General features: G+C 40.1%; 1 protein-coding gene across 2 annotated transcripts in view; it reads right to left on the bottom strand.

The window, feature by feature from the left end:
* MUS81 (Restriction endonuclease, type II-like superfamily protein) overlaps positions 1 to 1,673 on the bottom strand; it is a 78,764-nt gene extending 77,091 nt beyond the window's left edge. Inside the window, exons 1-4 of one of the 2 annotated variants that reach the window (XM_089424588.1) lie at positions 1,286 to 1,673; positions 1,097 to 1,191; positions 334 to 412; positions 44 to 130 (exon numbers count right to left, since the gene is read on the bottom strand). In XM_089424588.1, the coding sequence (XP_089280714.1) occupies positions 44 to 130; positions 334 to 412; positions 1,097 to 1,191; positions 1,286 to 1,476 (452 nt within the window). In that variant the 5' untranslated portion in view covers positions 1,477 to 1,673. Of the gene's footprint in view, positions 1 to 43; positions 131 to 333; positions 418 to 1,096; positions 1,192 to 1,285 lie in introns of those variants that run through there. The other variant, XM_089424590.1, reaches the window with a different exon arrangement.
* Between the last annotated feature and the right edge of the window lie 17,764 nt (positions 1,674 to 19,437).

Here is a 19,437-nt window from a genome sequence, read left to right on the forward strand (position 1 = left end):
CTTATAGTACAAATTTGAATGAGGTCAAGTTAAGAATAGTCACCCAATAGGCATTCTGGAAAGCCCACTAGCTTCAGCTGCATCAATAAGCTCCTGCTTCAGCATAAACTCCTTCTCATTTTGAGTTAGTCTGTCAACCACAGAGAAATTTGTAAATCCTCTCCACCACAAGCAAAATAAGAATGAAAAGCTGCTGGATTATTTGTATCACTGCCGTTTTCAGGCAATCCGCTGTACACCAATGTAATGCATTCATACTGTCAAATGCACCAAAGTATGTTTACTGCCCAAAAACATGAATTTCCAATTTGCCAGTCTAACAGCTTCTTTCACCTGTAAAGAGTGATCAGAATTGCATATGGCGCTGAGCCCTTTTGAGGGAGATATCTACCAGAACCCCTTCTCTTCTTCACTGCAGAAAACTAACGGAAAAGTTATAACTGCCTGATGTTTTGTAGTCCATTGGTTTTAGATAATTTGTTTAAAAGGAGAGTTTTACTATCACGACAGATACATGAAAAACCTCCAATAAAGATAAAACAATGTCTTTAAAAATGCCAGTATTGTTTTACAATTGAACTTCTGAAGCTGGGAACTACGTCATTACATAAGCTTCAATAAAATGCAATCCACTTTAAATATTTATCTAATTGCCAATGGTGTTGTGACTAATAGTTAAGATGGCAGCATGTCAGGCCACACACCAAAGTTGAATCTCTCATGAGGCCGAAAGAAGAAGCCGGGGGTTTTGACATAAGAGTAACCCCCTGTTGCAACAACTTGACTGGAGAAAAATGAATTTGATTCAGTGGTTTGCCCTATGAGGGCTTTCTCGCCAGTGGAAATGGACTACTTGTGGTGCCTCGTGGATAGGGACTACTAAGGGATTCATTAGGTTCCATTCTCACTGCGCCCTGCCCCATCCAAATGGCATGATTTTAAATTTGAGCCCGACGACCTCAGGCCTTCAATCCAAATCAGTGCTTATTAGCATCCACCTTCTTACCATGGATTGAGAGATCCACACCGGCACCAAAACTCCATTTCAAAATATTCAAGGCACAATTTCCCTTTAACAATTAGACTAAAACCTCACCTGTCGGCTCCGAGGCTTCTTGACTGGAAGGATACGCTTCCTCGTCGTTCTTGAAGTACTCCTTTAGCAGCTTCAGCGTCCAATTTCCAATGCCTCTGAAAACAACCGACAAACAAAACCACTTGAAACCCTAATCAAAACCCTAAACCCATGACATAAAAAATGTAGAAAGAAAATGAATGTGCGGACTTAATCTTGCTGGCATCTTTGAGGTCGTAGATGGGCTCCTTGTGGTCGCAGAGATTCCGGTAAGCTTTTGACAAAGTTGCATCCAAACGATCCGTGTAGGTGTCCTTCTTGGCCATTTCGTCCCATTTTTCGAACAAAAACATCGCCAGGCCTTCATTTTCGGGGCAGACCACGCTTCTCTGCGTTGCCATCGTGAATTGCTCACCAGCGAGAAATGCTTGAAATTCAGCCAGCGTTGGTGAGATCGGGAAACATCTTTGTATGAAGTATGGAATGATATTGGGGTTTCAGGTGGTAGTGATGCCATCACATTTCCCGCATTTTTTTGAACGCAGATAGGCGGAAGGCTGATTGTACAGTCACCATTTGTCCGTTGGTTCACCGGTTATATTGTTATGGTTAGTTATAAACAAATGGTTCGTAAATAATATATCCATTAAAACATTTATCTTATTCAAGTTAAACACTTTCGCTAGAAATCATATCATTGGACGATGCTTTTCTTTATTATTTCACATTTATTTTATTATACATCTTACATTATTTAAATTTAAATTCATAAAAGTTAGTAAATTTATAAGTTTGTTTTAAATTATTAATATTATTACTATAAATAAAATTAGTATATAAGTTATACATATATATTTTAAAAAGTATGGAACAATATTTTTAATCATGGGGATTTATCTTCACTTTTTTTTCTCTTTTCGAACAGGGTTGGGGCAACGCCAATGTTGGACACTAATGGGATGTTATCATTGGGATTGTGCAAAGTTCGGTCGAGCTTGGACGCCCCTTGAGATAGTTTAATTCCCTCGAATGTGGCTCCCAGCCTCAACCCTTCCTCGTGAGATTTGAACCTCTAACCTCGTGGGGACTAAACCCCACACAAACCAATAGTTGTGCACCTCATGGGCCAAATTCACCCCCACTTTACCACGGAAATTCTTAACTTGTAATTAGCTCTTCTTACAATACTATGGCTTATCAATACCACGTACCCAATATAACGTGTTGATATGGCATTTTCTTTAATTAATTAATTTGAGATAAATCCATTAAAAGAGCATAATTAACTTGAAGATAAATCTTAACCCGCCCACGGGGCTTTGGATTGACAATGAATGGGTGCACTGTTAAAGCATTCCTTGCGATAGGTCACTGGTTCAAATCCCTGGTGGGTGCTTACCTACAAAAAAAAAAAAAAGATAAATCTTAACCCTTGATTCTGAATACTACAATGAATATTCGAGCATGTTCTATGGAAGTTAAATCTCTACCATCCACCTAATAATTATTGATAATTAAATTAAAATTGTGGAAGGTCTATTCTAAAATAAACACACCTATCAGTGTAATTAGCACCTCTTTTGGTCTAAAATTGGGTGCAATTAGTATTGATATTATACAATTGAAATTAGCAAGAGCAAACCAAAAAATTTGGATGTTCATAAGCACTCTCATCAATGATAATTTGGGGAACCCATGTCAAGGGGATGTCTATCCCTTGGACTTTATCGCAACGAACCAATATTAATCAATCAACATGTACAAACTCTGCCATTCTCTAAATTTAAACCTATGACCTTTAGAAATAAATACATGTTTTTAATCATTAGATTCACTTAGTTTACACATACCATTGGAATGTAATAGCAAATGAGCCATAAGTCAAATGTGTAAGGTTTCTTAATAAGTGTCAGTGTGACTTAAATGGTGTAAAGGGATAAGAGTCTTGTGTACCAAATTATATGAAATTTACATTGTTATTCATGTGGACAATATATTTATATTTTATATGAGGAATATCCATGTTTTGGTCTTCGAGGGATTATTCATTCTCGACAACAAGGCTAGAAGTGATTATATCAAAACTCATCATGTCACTTGCAAGAATTGAACCTAGTTGGGGAGTTTCCCAATAATTCCTCCCCACCACTTGAAATAAACCCAATTCACACACACATAATTTGATCTTTGTATTTTTTCAATATTGTAATGTAATGGTGAATGTGTAACAACTAAATGCATAAAGTTTCATGCAAGTGTTGGCAAGATTTAAATGATATAGAAATATGAGTTTAGCACATAGATTTCCACAATCCATAATATGATGGTGGGAGCTTCTAAAACATTGTGTTATTTCATTGTGGTGATTAACGTTTCGAGTGAACACTTCACCCATCTTCAAGGACAAAAAGCTTAGACAAGTGATATAAAGAGTGCCGGATTGAGCATAAGTAGAGATAGAAATGGATTATGACTATTGGGGAGGAAGATATTAGTTGAACGTAGATGGTTTAGTATTATTAATTAAATCCAAGAGTGACAGGAAGGGGGGGTCCTTTGGGATCCTAATGAACACTAATAAATTAAGTTCGCTTGGGGTCTTGGTAAAGAAACAAACAATAGGGCAAAGATGTATGGGCTTCTGTTAGGTTTGCATCTTGCCAAGGAAAAAGAATCTCCAAGATCATCATTGTTGGAGACACTCTCAAAACAATTCAATTCCTGCAGAATGACGAAACTCCTAAGGCTAATAAACTAAAACTTCTCCTTCAAAGAATCATGAGCACCTTAGATTCCTTTTGGCATAAAAGTTTCTATCATATCTCAAGGAGTCAAAATTATGAAGCGGACAAACAAGCCAATCAAACATATAGTTTGAGGAAGGGGCAAATAGAGATCAATGAGCAAAGGAGATGGTAAACCATACCATGACCTCATCAATGGAGATTACAAGCTCCTTTACATATACATCCCAAAAAAGCATTAGAGCCAAGAGGGGAATTTTTTATTTAATTGTCTAACTCATCAGATTAATAATAAACCTTAATCATTCATTTTAGAGAGATTTAATCAAGCAATTTGGTTGTAGCCTTTCTTGGGAGGTGGCAAGAGAACAATCTAAAGGGCACGCACCCACTTATCTTGTAACAACCCCGACTTAAAAGTTCATGTAATAAAAGTTAATAAAGGTAAAATAAGACCATGGGCAAGGGACACTTATTCCAAGTTGAATGTTGGGAAAAATATCCTAGTGGGCATCACTTGTTGTGTTTTATGGCTAAGGGGAAATTGGAAAAGGCAATGGATAGGACTTTGGAAAGGAAAAAAGGTATTTTTGGCACATTATTTATGAAAAAAATGGAAATTAAGAGAAATGGAAAGTGAAAGGTCAGAGGTTGCATGTGAGGATGAAAATGAAGGAAAATAATGGAAAAATTAAGAAATTAGAGGCTTCATCAATAAAAAGACCTCAAAGCATCAGTTGGTAGCTTTTTTTCAGTTTAGTGTTAAAATTTGTCTCAAAGAAGAGAAAGCACCAAGAGGAGAAAGAAAGTAAGCAAGCAAGGAAAGGAAAGGAAAAGCAAAGAAGGACAAGGAAATGAAAGGAAAGGAAAGGGCAAAGAAGGACAAGGAAAGCAAAGGAAGGCAAGGATCGAGCAACTTTAGCGATAATACTTGCAGGTAATAGATTGCATGTGTGATTTCCTAGCTCGTTTTGACATGCATGGAATGTGCATGTTGGTATGTGGTTCTTTTGTTGTCATTGGCATGGATTTTTCCAATATTCGACAATGAATTTTAGCCTAGCCTTGCCATTTATGGATATTCATGGTGTGATGGGATTGTTCTCTATTCGAGCTTTGGATTTCTAGATGGTTTCAGAATCCGAGGTGAGGTGGTCTTAGGAAAAATCCCAAAGGCCTAGGAATCCCTTGACCGATAATGGCGGGATACATGGCAAAGACTGAGGGTGGAGACAGGAAAATTTCTCAAGGATGGTGAAGAAATTATGAGACATCCAAGCTCAGTTTAGTTTTGTGATCTCGGCACCGGTTTAGGTGTGATCACGGTATGGAGAGGGTGGAGGTGGTTTAACCTCTGGATTCCCTTGGTTGTCTTTGGATTGGTTTATCCCATGAGATCCCACATTCATGCTTGGAATATGGCACGGGGGTGATTGGCTGAAGAGAGATTTGGCTCAGCCAATCTATGGTTGGGTGGAACGTGGAAGTCTCAAACCTGGTTGGTATTTGCCTATGGTTAATAAAAGCTAAGTTTCTCTTACTTTTGGTAAGGAAATGTATTGGTTATTATGTGGCTTTAATGGTTGTTCTATTTGCTTATATGTTGGTTATAAGCATGGTTTTATGATAGATCTTAGTCATGCCTCTTTTCATGTTTTCACTTATAATTGAATAGATAATGAACACAAGACCTAATTGGTGTTAAGACATCTACTAAGAGAAGGTAGTGACCCTTCTTGTTAAATCTCAAATAAGTTTTCAGTCTCTTATATTCAAACTTGCATTCATTACCTGTAGGTTGCATATCTACCAAGTGTTTCACAGAAAGTCAATCCCAGTTCAGGATGGTCAGGTCAAGTCATGGTTCTGGTTTTTAGTTACAAGCATAGTCTTCGTGTCTTTTATGAGTTCTGGAAGTTTCATAGCTTTCTACAACGAGGCTAAGCCCTAGCCCTGGAAAATAGCATTAATTCTCGCAGTCACTGGCGCAACACTAGCAGAAAAAGGCCACAATAGCACTGATGCAGTCTTATGGGAGCAATTGGGAACCAATAGTTGCATGGAGGCCTTGGCAAGGGAGCGACTGGGCTCTAGGTCAGGGAAAAGGGGGGTTGTCTCAACGGTTGGACACCTAGAGGGGTTAGGTTACTCTAGGAGGTCTTGTGGCACCTAAGGGAAGTCAGTAAGGTCTTATTGTGTCGACTTTGTTTCCTTAAGGTCATATAGGAGGTTGAGTCATATAATAGTAGCCCCTCATCTCATGTTTACCCCAAGTAAGTCGATGAAAGTGGGTAGATATGAGAGGAGGTGTGTTACAGGGTAGTATCAGAGCAATTTTTGCTCTCTTTGGGTCATATCTGATACCACAAGGTGGTATTAGAGCGGGGTGCGCTCTCTTTGGGTAAGTATGATGTTATCAGGTTATGGTTGTCATGCATGGGATCAGGGTATACAGTTGGTATGATCATGCATGATGTTGTTGTGATGTTATGTTATTACATGGATATGGTTATGATTATACATGTACATGCTAATGTGGATTGATCCTGCAAATGAGATAAGCATCCCATGAACATCACTATGGTGTGGATTTAGTTTTGGTATCTATTTGGTTTATCTGACATGGTATACTTGCAGGAAGAAGATAATTCAAGATGACAAGAAAAATGGTAGACTACATTTCCTGTGACACTTCCTACAGATCAGTTGGGCAGCAAGGAGAAGAGTATTCTCCTAGTATAGAAGATATATTAAAGAGCTTTAGGCCATAGATCAAAATTTGCAAAGCAAACAATGACATGTTGGTCGAGGTTCAGGAAATACTTGCAATGGCTCAGGAGAAGCAAGTAGAGGTTAATGCAACAATCCTTCAAAGCTTGTTAGAGTTTCAGAAACAAGGATATATGAGAATCAATCAAGATCAGGAAGAGAAAACTAATGGAGCCTAGGGTAGCAGATCTCGGTCCAAATACAGGTTGGATAGAGGGGACACAATTAAAGGTGGCATATCACAGGATACAACTTATAGGAGGACTTGTATGTATGGGAATCATTCTAGTTCTTCATCTACGAGACATCATTACAGTCATCACCATCATCATCCTTGTAAGAGGAGGGATTATTTACTTGAGGAGTTCAAGAAGGTGAAGCCTCCTACAGTTGATGGAGAGATGAAGAAGCGAGAATATGCAAAGGCATGGTTTCTTGGAATGAAAAAATTCTTCGAATTGCATAGTTGCTTAGAGCATGAAAGCCAAGATAGCCACCTTCAGTCTTAAAGGGAAGGCAAATATTTGGTGGGAAGATGTGAAGAATGTCAAGGGAATTCAGGAAGAAGACTTGATTTGGGATGATTTTGAGAGGATCTTCAAGAAGAAGTACCTATTAGAGAGGTACTATGATGATAGAGCTAAGGAGTTTTATGAGCTACAGATGGGTTCTATGACAAATGATGAGTATACTAGCAGATTCTTGGAGTTGTTGAGGTATGTGCCATATCTCAAGGAGGAGAAGGATAAGATCCAGAGATTCATCAACGGATTGCCAGCAACATATAGAGACCAGATTGAGTTTGATGAGCCTAGATCACTAGAGGAAGCCATCCAGAAATTAAAGCATTTTTATGAGCAGTCAAAGTGAAAATCTTAGTCTACAAGTGACTTGAAGGGAAATGAGAAAGTTAAAGGAAAATGGCTACTGAAGTTGGGAAGAAGTCAAGATGCGGGTGAGAAAGAAAATGTTGCTCCTTACAAGAAGTTAAGTACAGTTGAGAAGGGACATGTGTCGTAGCCTGGAAAGCAATAGACTAGAGGTGACAATAAAGCACTATTATAGTGTTGGATATGTGGCAAATATCATCATAAGAAGGATTGTCCATTGTACCAGGGAGGTAGGCCTAAAATCTATAGTTTTTAGGAGGCGCAAATAGTTGGGATGTTGATCATAGTATTCCTTGGATTTATGCGGTTGTGGACAGCAGGCAAGCAGATCACTAGACATCTATCGTTAAGATGGATGGTAAGAGTTATGATCAAGTTATTTATCTTTTGATTGATCCCGGATCTAATTATAGTTATGTTAATCCTGACATGGTGGATAAGTGTGGCTTGAGAAAAGAAGTGTGTGCGTAATCTTCGTTGGTGCAGTTGGCTACAAGTACAAAGAAGAGAGTTCATAACTCGATAAGAGCTTGTGAATTTGAGTTGAATAGTATGCCCATAACAACACATTTGAATGTACTACCATTAGGATCATATAGTATGATTTTGGGTATGGATTGCTTGTATCTTCACAAGACTAAGGCAAATTGCTATAACAAGGCTATTGAGTGCCTAGATGATAATGGAGAGAAGAGAATCTTGTAGGGGAAGAAGAAACCTACATCAGTGAGGATAGTCACAACTCTGTAGGCTAAGCACAGTTTCAAAAAAGGGTGTGTGATGTTTTCAGTTCGTATTTCCAGTGACAAGGGTAAGGACGTTGAGGATGTAGAAATCTTCAAGAGGTACCCTGTATTGCAACAGTTTCAGGATGTGTTTCCAATAGAGATTCCACAATTACCTTCGCACAAGGAAGTAGACTTTTTTATCGAGTTGGTACGAAGGGCAACACCAACATCAAAGGAACCTTATAGGATTAGCACCCAAATTAATAGAGTTAAAGTTGTAGCTGAAGGAAATGCTTGACAAGGGATACATTAGGCCAAGTGTATCGCCTTGGAGTGCACCAATATTATTTGTGAAAAAGAAGGTTGGTACTCTTAGATTGTGCATTGATTACGGGAAACTGAACAAGGTGACGATCAAGAACAGGTACCCATTGTCGAGGATTGACTACTTGTTTGATCAATTGAAGGGAGCAGCATTGTTCTCAAAGACAGATCTACTATCACGATACCATCATGTAAACATCAAAGAAGAGGGCATCTACAAAACTGCCTTCGAGACTAGGTATGGGCATTATGAGTTTGTTGTAGTTCCATTTTGTTTGACTAATGCTCGAACTACTTTTATGTGTTTGATGAAAAGTGTGTTGCGTCCTTATATGGACAAGTTTGTTATTGTGTTCATTGATGACGTCTTGATATATTCTAAGAACGAGGAAGAGCATGTCGAGCATTTAGCAACAGTGTTGAGATTGCTAAGAGAGAATCAGTTGTATGGTAAGCTTAGCAAGTGTAGTTTCTTTCAGACATAAGTACACTACATGGGACATGTTGTTTCCAAGAATGGCATAGCAATAAATTCGAAGAAGATAAAGGCTATCATGGAGTGGGCAACTCTTAGAAATGTGGAGGAAGTTAGATCATTCATGGGCTTAGTAGATTACTATAAGAGGTTCATCAGGAACTTCACACACATTGCATATCATATTACATCATTACAAAGGAAAGATAAGCAGTTCGAATGGACGAAGGAGTGTGCAACCAATTTTGAGAAGTTGAAGCAGTTGTTGACAAATGCTCTAGTGTTAAAGATTGCAGATCCGAATAAAGAGTTTGTAGTATGTACATATGCTTGCAAGAGAGGGCTTGGTGGATTCCTTATGCAGGAGGGACAAGTGATATGCTATGAGTCTAGGAAACTGAATGAGTACGAGCATAACTATGTGACTCATGATCTTGAGTTGGCAGCGATTATTTGTGCCTTGAAGACATGGAGAAATTATATTCTTGGTAGGAGGTTTGTGTTGATGAGTGATCACAGTGGACTAAGATATTTGTTTGACCAACCAAATCTAAACGTTGGGCAGGCTAGATGGTTGGCTACCCTTAGTGAGTTTGACTTTGAGATCATGTACATTAAGAGAAAGGAGAACAAGGTTGCAGATGCCCTCAATAGGGAAGTGCAGTTGAACCATGTTGCAACAGTGAGCTCATATGGGACAACTTTTATAGGATCATATCTTACACACAGGATAACAGGATGACAAGTGCAGGGAGCTTATGCTTAAGTTACAACAGGGTACAAATGATCAGGATGTGGATTATCATCTTACATCATATGGCTTGGTGAGATTTAGGGACAAGACCTATGTGTAAAATGGCAGTGAACTCAAGGAGCTCATCTTGAGTGAGTTTCATGTAAAACCATATTCAAGTCACCTAGGATGTTAGAAGATGTTGACAACAGTAAAGAAGTTCTACCACTTGCTAAATATGAAGAAGGAAGTGGCAAAGTTGTGGTGAGATGTTTGGACTATTAGCAAGTCAAAGTGGAGTGTCAACATCCAAGTGGGTTGCTTTAGCCTGTTCTGATTCCTGAATGGAAATGGGAGGTAATTTCCATGGATTTTATTATAAGCCTTTCGAGGACATCGAGGCAACATGATTCTATCATGGTTGTAGTCGACATGTTGACCAAGGTGGTTCACCTCATTCTAGTGAAGACTGCTTATTCAGCTAACGAGGTAGCACAAGTCTTCATTAGGAATATCATGAGATTATATGGTGTTCCGAAGCAGATTATGTCGAACAGGGATGCCAAGTTCACTTCCAAGTTTTGGAAGGAGTTATTTGCAAGATTGGGGACAGAGTTGGCCTTCAACACAACTTATCATCCATAGACAAAGAGGGTCAACTAGATATTGGAGGACATGTTGAGGATGCATGTCACACATCACTAGAGGAGATGGGAGGAGTACATTCCATTGATTGAGTTTGCATGCAACAACAATTATCAAGAGTCACTGAGGATGAGTCTGCTTGTTTGAGGCACTTTATGGGCAGAGTTGTTACACTCTCATCAGTTGGAGTGATCCAATGAACATGGTACTTATTGGCTCATACATGTTAGTAGACATGGAACAAGAAATGCAGGTTATAAAGAAGAATCTAAAGGCAACACAGGACATGCAGAAAAGTTATGCAGGCCAGCACATGGCATTTAAGGAGTTTCAGGTTGGGGAGCATGTGTATTTGCGCATCAAGCCCAAGAAGAGCTCCTTAAGGATCGGATCATGTGCCAAGTTAGAACCATGGTATTGTGGGCCTTTTGATATCCTTGAGAGGATTAAACCAGTGGCCTATAGACTTGCATTGCCTTCAACAATGAAAGTCCATGATGTTTTTCATGTTTCATTGCTTAAAAGATATGTAAAGGATATTGATCATGTTATTGAATGGTCTGTATTGCAGGTGGAGCAAGAAGGAGAATTCCAGTCGAAACCCCGATGCATATTGCTGCGAAAACATCTCATGCTCTAGAAGAGAGCACTCGAGTAGGTTAAAGTGTAGTGGAAGCACTTTGGGACTAATGAAGCTACATAACACCCTCCTCCCACATCTACCCAAGCAATCGACCAGCTGAGGTAAACATGCGACGAGAGGCCACTATGATATGATTTGACCTCCTAAGTTGCGTTAAAGAAGTGGAACCGACGAAAACACACCATACATACATTCAACATCAACTTTAAGACCCTTAGGAATCAATCCAACACTTCATACAGCTTGCCCTTGGGTCCCACTAAGCTTTTGGACAACTTAAGCCTTAGTCGCTCTCATGTTATAGGCATGAAAAAGTCCAGAAACCCAGAGTCACTTTCACATGCTTGCCTGCCAGCATCCAGAGACTCGTTTAGTCAGTGCTATGCTAGCATCCCCAGGATTTGAGCCACTTTTTCAGGCCCAGAGCACAGGTCGCTGCCCAGAATTGAACCATCTCCTCATATGAGTAAAATAACATGGAAATGGCAGTATTAAAGAAAATACTTGTTTAATATCTTGAATGGACCCCTACTAGCCATGATAGTCATTTCATTAAACATATCACAGATATATAAACTACAGGTGTAAATAACATATTTGAGCACAGGGGTCTCATACTTATCTGAGATTCGCCATGAAGCATTAATGCCTCAACACATTAACTGTCATTCCATCCTTCAGTCCATAAATACATTGATCATTCAATTACAAGTAAAAACATGATGAGATCCATACATAGTTGTTGTCATAAAGCATATACATAACCAACATAATAGGGACAAAAATACCAGTGAACTCACTGCCATATAAATCTCATATAATCCTGTATAACGCTCATAGAAATATAAGGAGAAATTACCTCTTATTGATGATGCAAAATCCAAACCCGGGATGGGATTTCCACGTTCCACCCAACAATAGAATGGCTGAGCCAAATCTCTCTTCATCCATTCACCCCTATGCCATATTCCAAGCATGAATGTGGGATCTCATAAAACCCATCAATCAAAACTCATCCAGGGCTTCCAGAGGCCATCCAACTCAACCCATCAAACAATGATTCCACCTCATGGTCATACATCACAAAACTATCATCAGATTGGTCTCCATCCAAGCCTTCTAGGGCTTACAAAGCATTTGTTCCAACCAAGGTTTCCAGGACTAGTAGATCAACCCATAGCTTATATAGGACTTCCAAAGCGTTTTTCCAACCAGGGCTTCCAGGACTACTAACTCAACCCACCAAGGGCTTCCAGAGCGTTTTTCCAACCAAGGCTTCTAGGACTAGTAACTCAACCCAAGATGTTACAGGGATTCCATAACGTTTATCCAACCAGGGCTTCCAGGAACTAATAACTCAACCTAAGTTGTTACAGGGCTTCAAGAGTGTTTGTCCAACCAGGGCTTCCAGGAACTAATAACTCAACCCAAGCTAAGGAAACATCACAACTAAGCAAAAACAAGCAATGAAAGTAAACCCACAATCACCATAGCTATCCAGGAAATGGAAAGGCTAGGAAATCCACTATCAATCTCGACCATCCTCCATGCCAATGACATATCACAACCAATAAACCACATGCATATGACATGCATGCCAAAACTAGTGAAGTAAACATACATGCAACTTGGTACCTGCAAGAAAATATGATTGCCTGCTGATCTCGAAGCCCTCTTGTGCTTTCCTGCTCTTCCTTTACCTTCTTGCTCCAAGAATCAAAGTATTCCACACCCTCCAAGACTGCTCTAAGGAAACTCTAAGCCTCCAAGAATATGAGAGAGAGAGAGAGAATAGAAGAGAGCTCCACCATAACTTGTCAAAGGCTTACAATGACCAAGCTTGAGCCAAGAGCTTACACTAACCAAGCTTGAGCCAAGAGCTTACACTGACCAAGCCTGAGTCTAAAGCTTACAGTGACTAAGAGCTTGCCAACTGATCCTCAGAAGCCTTTTATTAACGAGGCCTCTATTTTCTTCATTTTCAATTATTTTCTTTCATTTTCCTCCTCACATGCAACCGGTGATCTTTCACCTTCCTTTTCTCCCAATTTCCATTATTTTCATAGAGAAATGTGCGAAAATACCTTTCCAAAACCTAAGCCATTTCCTTTGCCAATTCCCTTAGTCATAAAAAAACATAATCAACACCCAGTAGGATGTTTCTCCCACCATTCATTTTGGAATATGTGTCCCATCGACCATGGCGTTATATGTTTTTTACATGGAATTTTCACCAGGGATGTTACAGAACCCTCCCCCTTGGGGGAACGCCATCCTTGGTATTCAATGGCACATATAACCAACAAGACTACTAGAAACAAAACATATTTCCCTTGGAGCTAATCCAGGTGGATATTGGTGGCCACCCACCCACCTATTCCACTATAAACCTCCAGTCGGTTTCATTTGTTTCTTTGTTTATTTCAGCATTTACTATTTTTAGCAGTTTTTTGGGTCCTGAACTTATGGAGCAGTTTTGACCCCCTAAACGACATTTTGTGAGGTTTGTTGCAGGCCCAAGGCCATAGGCACAAATATGGGTCTGCATAAAATCCTATAGTACTCGGGGAGACCTTTCCAACAAGGTATCGTACGCGCCAAACAGAGATAATATGACCAAGTTATGACCCCAGGAAGTTGCCTCCCCAACTAACCCCAACAAGACCCACAAACTCTTGGTGTTACATCTCCTAGGGTTAAGGTTTTGGTTGTTTATGTTTTTCTCATGCTTTTCAATAATAAATAGGCCCTTGAGCGTCATTGTAACACATTTCATAGGCATGTAGCCACCACATCTCTTCTGAGAGATAAGAAACCATTGCCCAAGCTAGTCTTATTTCCATTATGTTTGTAAGCATTTTTCAGTATTTGATATTAATGAAATGAAGTGTTATTTTTGTTGCATCTCTGTATTTATGGTTATATCTATAATTTGTTGTGTTCATGTTTAAGTTTGGATCAATGGTATCAAAGTGGTATGTTATTTCTCTATTTTTCTTTGCATGTCCCCAACGAGGTCGGGATATAAGGAGTTAGGGCTCGAACTAGTCGAACCTTTGCAAAACCAGCCTCTCAAATCCCAACGGCCTCCCATGGCGGAAGAGAAGAAATATGATGGGGTAGGAGATCCTTTCGAAATATTGCTCAAATAAGCCCTTTGATCCAAGATCTTTTGCTTATAGATGCATCATAATTACATATAACAAAGCTAATTAACCATGGAACTCAAAAGCACATAAACAATGCAAAAATAAACAAAAGAACACAAAAATGATAACATAATGATTTGATTACGGAGTTCATCCAATTTGGACTACGTCTATGGGCCCTGCTCAATAGTGGGGAGGCCTTCTTTTAATTAGTGGCATAAAAAGAGATAAAAGTACAAGATTCAATTACAACCCTTATACCTCCAAGCTAGAAGATGGACAAAGAGTGGAGAGCCCAACTTCAGAAACAAATAGTATCACTGAACTCCTGGCGAGCTATTGCTAGGGTCAGGTTCTTTTGTTTTCTCTGAGTTATTCAGCCAATCCTCCCTCCTTTCTCATGACACAAACAGTCGTATATATAAGCATGGCGACATCCCTTAAAATCGAGGTAGTTCTAACATAATAACCTAAGTTAGTTAGTGGAATCGGGTCGGGAGGATTTACGGCAACAACCTTACCGTAATAGTGAATCCCCTTTCTAATAAGGCAAACCGATCTCAACTGCACATGAGTCTCAGTGGCATGTTTTTCGGCCTTTCCAACTTATCGGCAAACAGTCCAAGCCAAGACACAAGCATCTTACGATATACGTAACCGCCGAATTTACAGAACACACCATACAAAATATCACGACTGGATCCTCCCCATAAATCGTAATCAAAGTGGAACCCATCGATGTATCAACCCATCTCTAGTGCTCTGCGATATGGCAGAACCGCCGAGATTTATAAATCACAATATATAACATTTCATGTCCGGCCCCCCATCGCAATATCGCAATTAGCGCTTTTCCGTCGGGGCCTTTTGTAACACCATCCTTGTTCTGCGATTGTGATATGCGATAATATCGCATCGCAACCGGGTCTTCGTCAGGGCCGATTCTTAACCTTTTTGTTCCTCCTCCAGCCTGTGATATGCGATATTGCAATTGCAGCCGGCAACGCCAGGGGCCGATTCTCCTTAAGCTGCTCCTCCTTTTCGTCGATATACGATATGTGGGGCCCAGTGGCAAACTGCCACATGGTGCTCCCTCATTTGCTGAAACTTTGCCATGTCATCTTCTTCCTGCTACCCGAATAAGTCAACTCAAACTTTGACTTGTTCTAACTTCGTCATCTGGACTCAAATTTGAGAGTCGTTCACACTGTTGGAATTAGGATGATGAGCACTTTGATCTGATGCTGAGTTTATCCAAATTCTACCACTTTGATTTTTGAGCCTTTCACCATGCCACTGGTACTTTTCTGAAGATCCACCTGGATCAATCCTCTAGGATCCTCCCCACTAAGATATTTTGGGCCGCCAAAAGCCCTTTCAATCAATTGGCAAGTGAGGAAATTGCTTCCTCACCTTTTTCTTCATCCATCGAGCTTTACTCGGATGCATTCCTTTTGAAGCCCACATGAATGTAAAAACATTAACACATCCAACACATTGGCTGCGTCCTTGCCAATCCACACTTTCAACCACCTGCATGCAAAGCTGACACATCCTTTGCAATCATATACAAACCACATATGACTTAATAACTCCTCACTTGCCAAGAGTTTATAGCACACACTCTTTGGTCAAGGATTACATAATAAAAACCAATACCTCAACTATTCATAAGAGAAGGCCACAAACATCATCTTTGTATTTTGAAGTGATGGAAAACAAATCATCACTTTTACATTTAATTGTAATGCATGATTTACAAATCGGGGCCATAAGAAGCTACGCTCTCTAAAAAACCATATTTAACTTAATAAAGAGGACCGCCATGACTGTGGTGGATTCATTTGTTAATAATTTTCACCCGTTGGCTCCTTTATCAATACTTTCTCGGCACGAAGCATATTGTACGTGGCTCCTTGATGTCCCACCTCATTGCAATGACTACCATGGTTCTTTATCCTCCAAACTTTCTGAATCGTCTTGGAGCGCTTTCCCCTTATGTGCCTCTGATAAGAGTTTATGGATCCCTCACTGTCACTAGAATGTGTTGAGGTGCCCTCACCATCTGTCGTTAGTAGGTCGCTAGCTGTTTTGGAGCATTCCCCAACTTCCTTGCTGACATACCCAAGTCCTGCATGATGCGGCAATTCCTCCACTTTAATGGGGTTTACGATGCTCTAGCCATTAATTCCGAGGCCCTTCCCCTGATACCCTATTTTCTTCAACAATTTGGATCCGATACTTGTAGCATGTTTTTCAAAAACAGCAAAATCATCATCAGGAAAGTTACATGATGCTGAAGAGTCACGTTTTACCTCAAGGCGATTATGCTGCAGCATTTCCAAGGCTTCGTCCTTGGCTTGCAACTGGCGTAACAACCTTTGTTTCTCCCTTTCGGCTTCCTGTAGGAGTCTCCTTAGCTCAATATTTTATATTTGAATGATGTGGTTGATCTCCTCAAGTTCCTGGAGCCATGCGGCATTGGGTGTCCTTTTCACCTTTGGTACAATATCTACTGAGACCTTTGTTTCATCGCTCAAATCAGAACCCAGATCGACGGGTCCATTTGCTACGATCTTCCTTTCGTCACCAGAATCTGACCCCAGGTCAATTAGTCTACCTCGTGTAAATCCCACAGCTATGACCTTCTCGTCTTCCTCTGATTCAGACTCGTGATCCTGTTTCAGGGTGGTAGTTGTCTTCTGCATCTCCCTTTTGTCATTCCTTCTAGGCCTCAGCTCAGGGTGCAGTTTCCAGCAATTCTCTTCGTCGTGTCCCTCTTTCTCACAATGTGTACTAGAGGGCTTTTCTCATCTTCTATGGGTTGTTGTGGCTCTTTTTGGGTGGTCATTTTGTTCATGTGCCCCCCTGCTCTCAAGATGCATGACCTTCACACTCTCCTCATCAATAGTAGCAGGCTCGAACAATAGTAATGAATGCCTTATGTAACTATGTAAGGAACTGATATATTTAGTTACAATCTCTGGTGAACCTAATGGAATGCTCAAATTCAATGCTTGTTTCCTAAATTCTTCGTTGAAGTTCTGCACATCTTGGCCCTTACTTTGCCTTAGGTGTTGCCATTCCACTAATTCTTTTTGTTTATATCCCAAAGGGTAAAATTGATTCTTCAATGCAGAAACAAAATTTGAACACGAGGAAAGAAAGTTAGCCATTTTTTTGTTGCCTTTGCAATCTGCTATCCCACCAAACGATAGTGGTGCCACTCAGTTGAAGGGATGCCAACTGGATCTTTGTCTCATCTTCTTTGATTTGTTGGATCCGACAGTAGACCTCAATCTACCTAATCCAATTGTTGAGCTTTTCGGATTACACTCTCCAGTATAGATAAGCAAGTCAAACTTTACATCTAGTTTAAGGAAATGTTGCTTAGATGTATGGTGGAGTCGCGATTAGAGTGATGAGAAATATTACCTTAAGAAGGAGAGGGAGGGGGATCTTCTCTACCATCTCCTTGATGTGTCGATCCGTAATCATCTACATCTTTCTTCTCGTGTTGGAGGGCCTTCTCGTACTTTGAAAATAGTTTGTCCACTTTCTTTGCCATATTGTAGAATACATTGTGGAAATTTAGTTCCTCTCCCAATGAGCTTCTTCATTGGCTATGTTTCTTCTTCGCTATGCACGTCCTTCTTCAGGATCAAAGTACTTAAGCGTTCCTTCTCATTTTCGTAGCATGTTCCGAGTTAGCATATACTCATGCAATTCACATCTACAAAGACCTACTCTAATGCCAAACTTGATCCAAGATCTTTTGCTTACAGATGCATCAGAATTACATATAACATAGCTAATTAACCATGGAACTTAAAAGCACATAAACAATGTGGAAATAATCATAAGAACACAAAAACCATGACACAATGATTTGATTACGGAGTTTGTCTAACTTGGACTACATCTCCTAGCCCTGCTCAATAGTGGGGAGCCCTCCTTTTAATTAGTGGCATAAAAAGAGATAAAAGTACAAGCAACATTCAATTACAACCCTTATACCTCCAAGCTGGAAGATGGACAAAGAATGGAGAACCCAGCTTTAGAAACAGACAGTAGCACTGAAATCCTGGCGAACTGCTGCCAGGGTCAGGGTCTGCTGTGTGCTTTGAGTTATTCAGCTAGTCCTCCCTCCTTTCTCTCGACACAAATAGTTGTATATATAAGCATGGTGGCATCCCTCAAAATCGGGGCATTTATAACATAAGAACCCAAGTTAGCTTGCAGAATCGGGTCGGAAGGATTCACGGAAACAATCTTACCGCAATAGTGAAGCCCCTTTCCAACAAGGCAAACCCATCTCAACTGTGCATGAGTCTCAGCGACATGTTTTTCAATGTTTCCAACTTATCGGCGGACAATCCAAGCCAAGACACAAGCATCCTGCGATATACAGACCCGCCGAATTTATAGAACACACCTGTTGACGGTGCTAGACCCGCCAACATGTCAAGGGGATCTCCCCGGTAAGAAGTCCCAATTAGACCTTAGAACGTTTGGTGTAGGAGTCCCAACAATGGGTCGTAAGGTAATGCCTTGACCGCAATGTCGCACAGAGGCAAGTAAGATAACTCTGTCAGTAGCAGTGTTGATAATATCGGTATCAGGAAAATATCGGCGAGGGTCCAGAAAATATCTTATCGGCAATATCGGCGAAAATATCGTCAAGCATAAAAAATGCATAATATATTCATTTTTTTCAGATTTTTAAACATATAAAGCAATAACAACATGAAATAAATACATTGGCACATAAATATGAAGAAAACACTGATATATATGATGTCAAATAGAAATGATATATCAAAGGCGATACCAAATCCTGCTGATCCCTGATAATTGTCCATTCAAGGACTCAAATGTGGAGAACCAATACAAAATAACATCACATATATAAAAGTATCTCATCATCATGAGTTACATGTAGCATAACAAATAAAACTAGCAGCTATCTATCTATTTCCCTCTCCCCCTTTTACGGGAAAACATGATGGGCTGTTTGCCAGGCCTGCCCCTAGTAGTAGAAGGCCCTGACCCTGCCTCTGCACCTAATGTCAAATAATGAGCGCTAGGCATGGAGCTATGCTCTCCTATATCTATAGCAGATGGTGTTGATGCTGATGCTCCCGCAGTGTCCTCCTCCTCCTGCTCCTCTTCTAAGTGCTGCCGCTCCTCTGACTCCGAGTCCTCCTCTTGCTGCCCCTGCTTTAATGGATCATCTGCCACTGGCTCTAACCATGAAGGTGA

Source organism: Pinus tabuliformis, chromosome 4_2, assembly GCF_031772625.1.
Source record: "Pinus tabuliformis cultivar Carrire ecotype Pingquan chromosome 4_2, CPIR1, whole genome shotgun sequence".
NCBI classification, from domain to species: Eukaryota; Viridiplantae; Streptophyta; class Pinopsida; order Pinales; family Pinaceae; genus Pinus; species Pinus tabuliformis.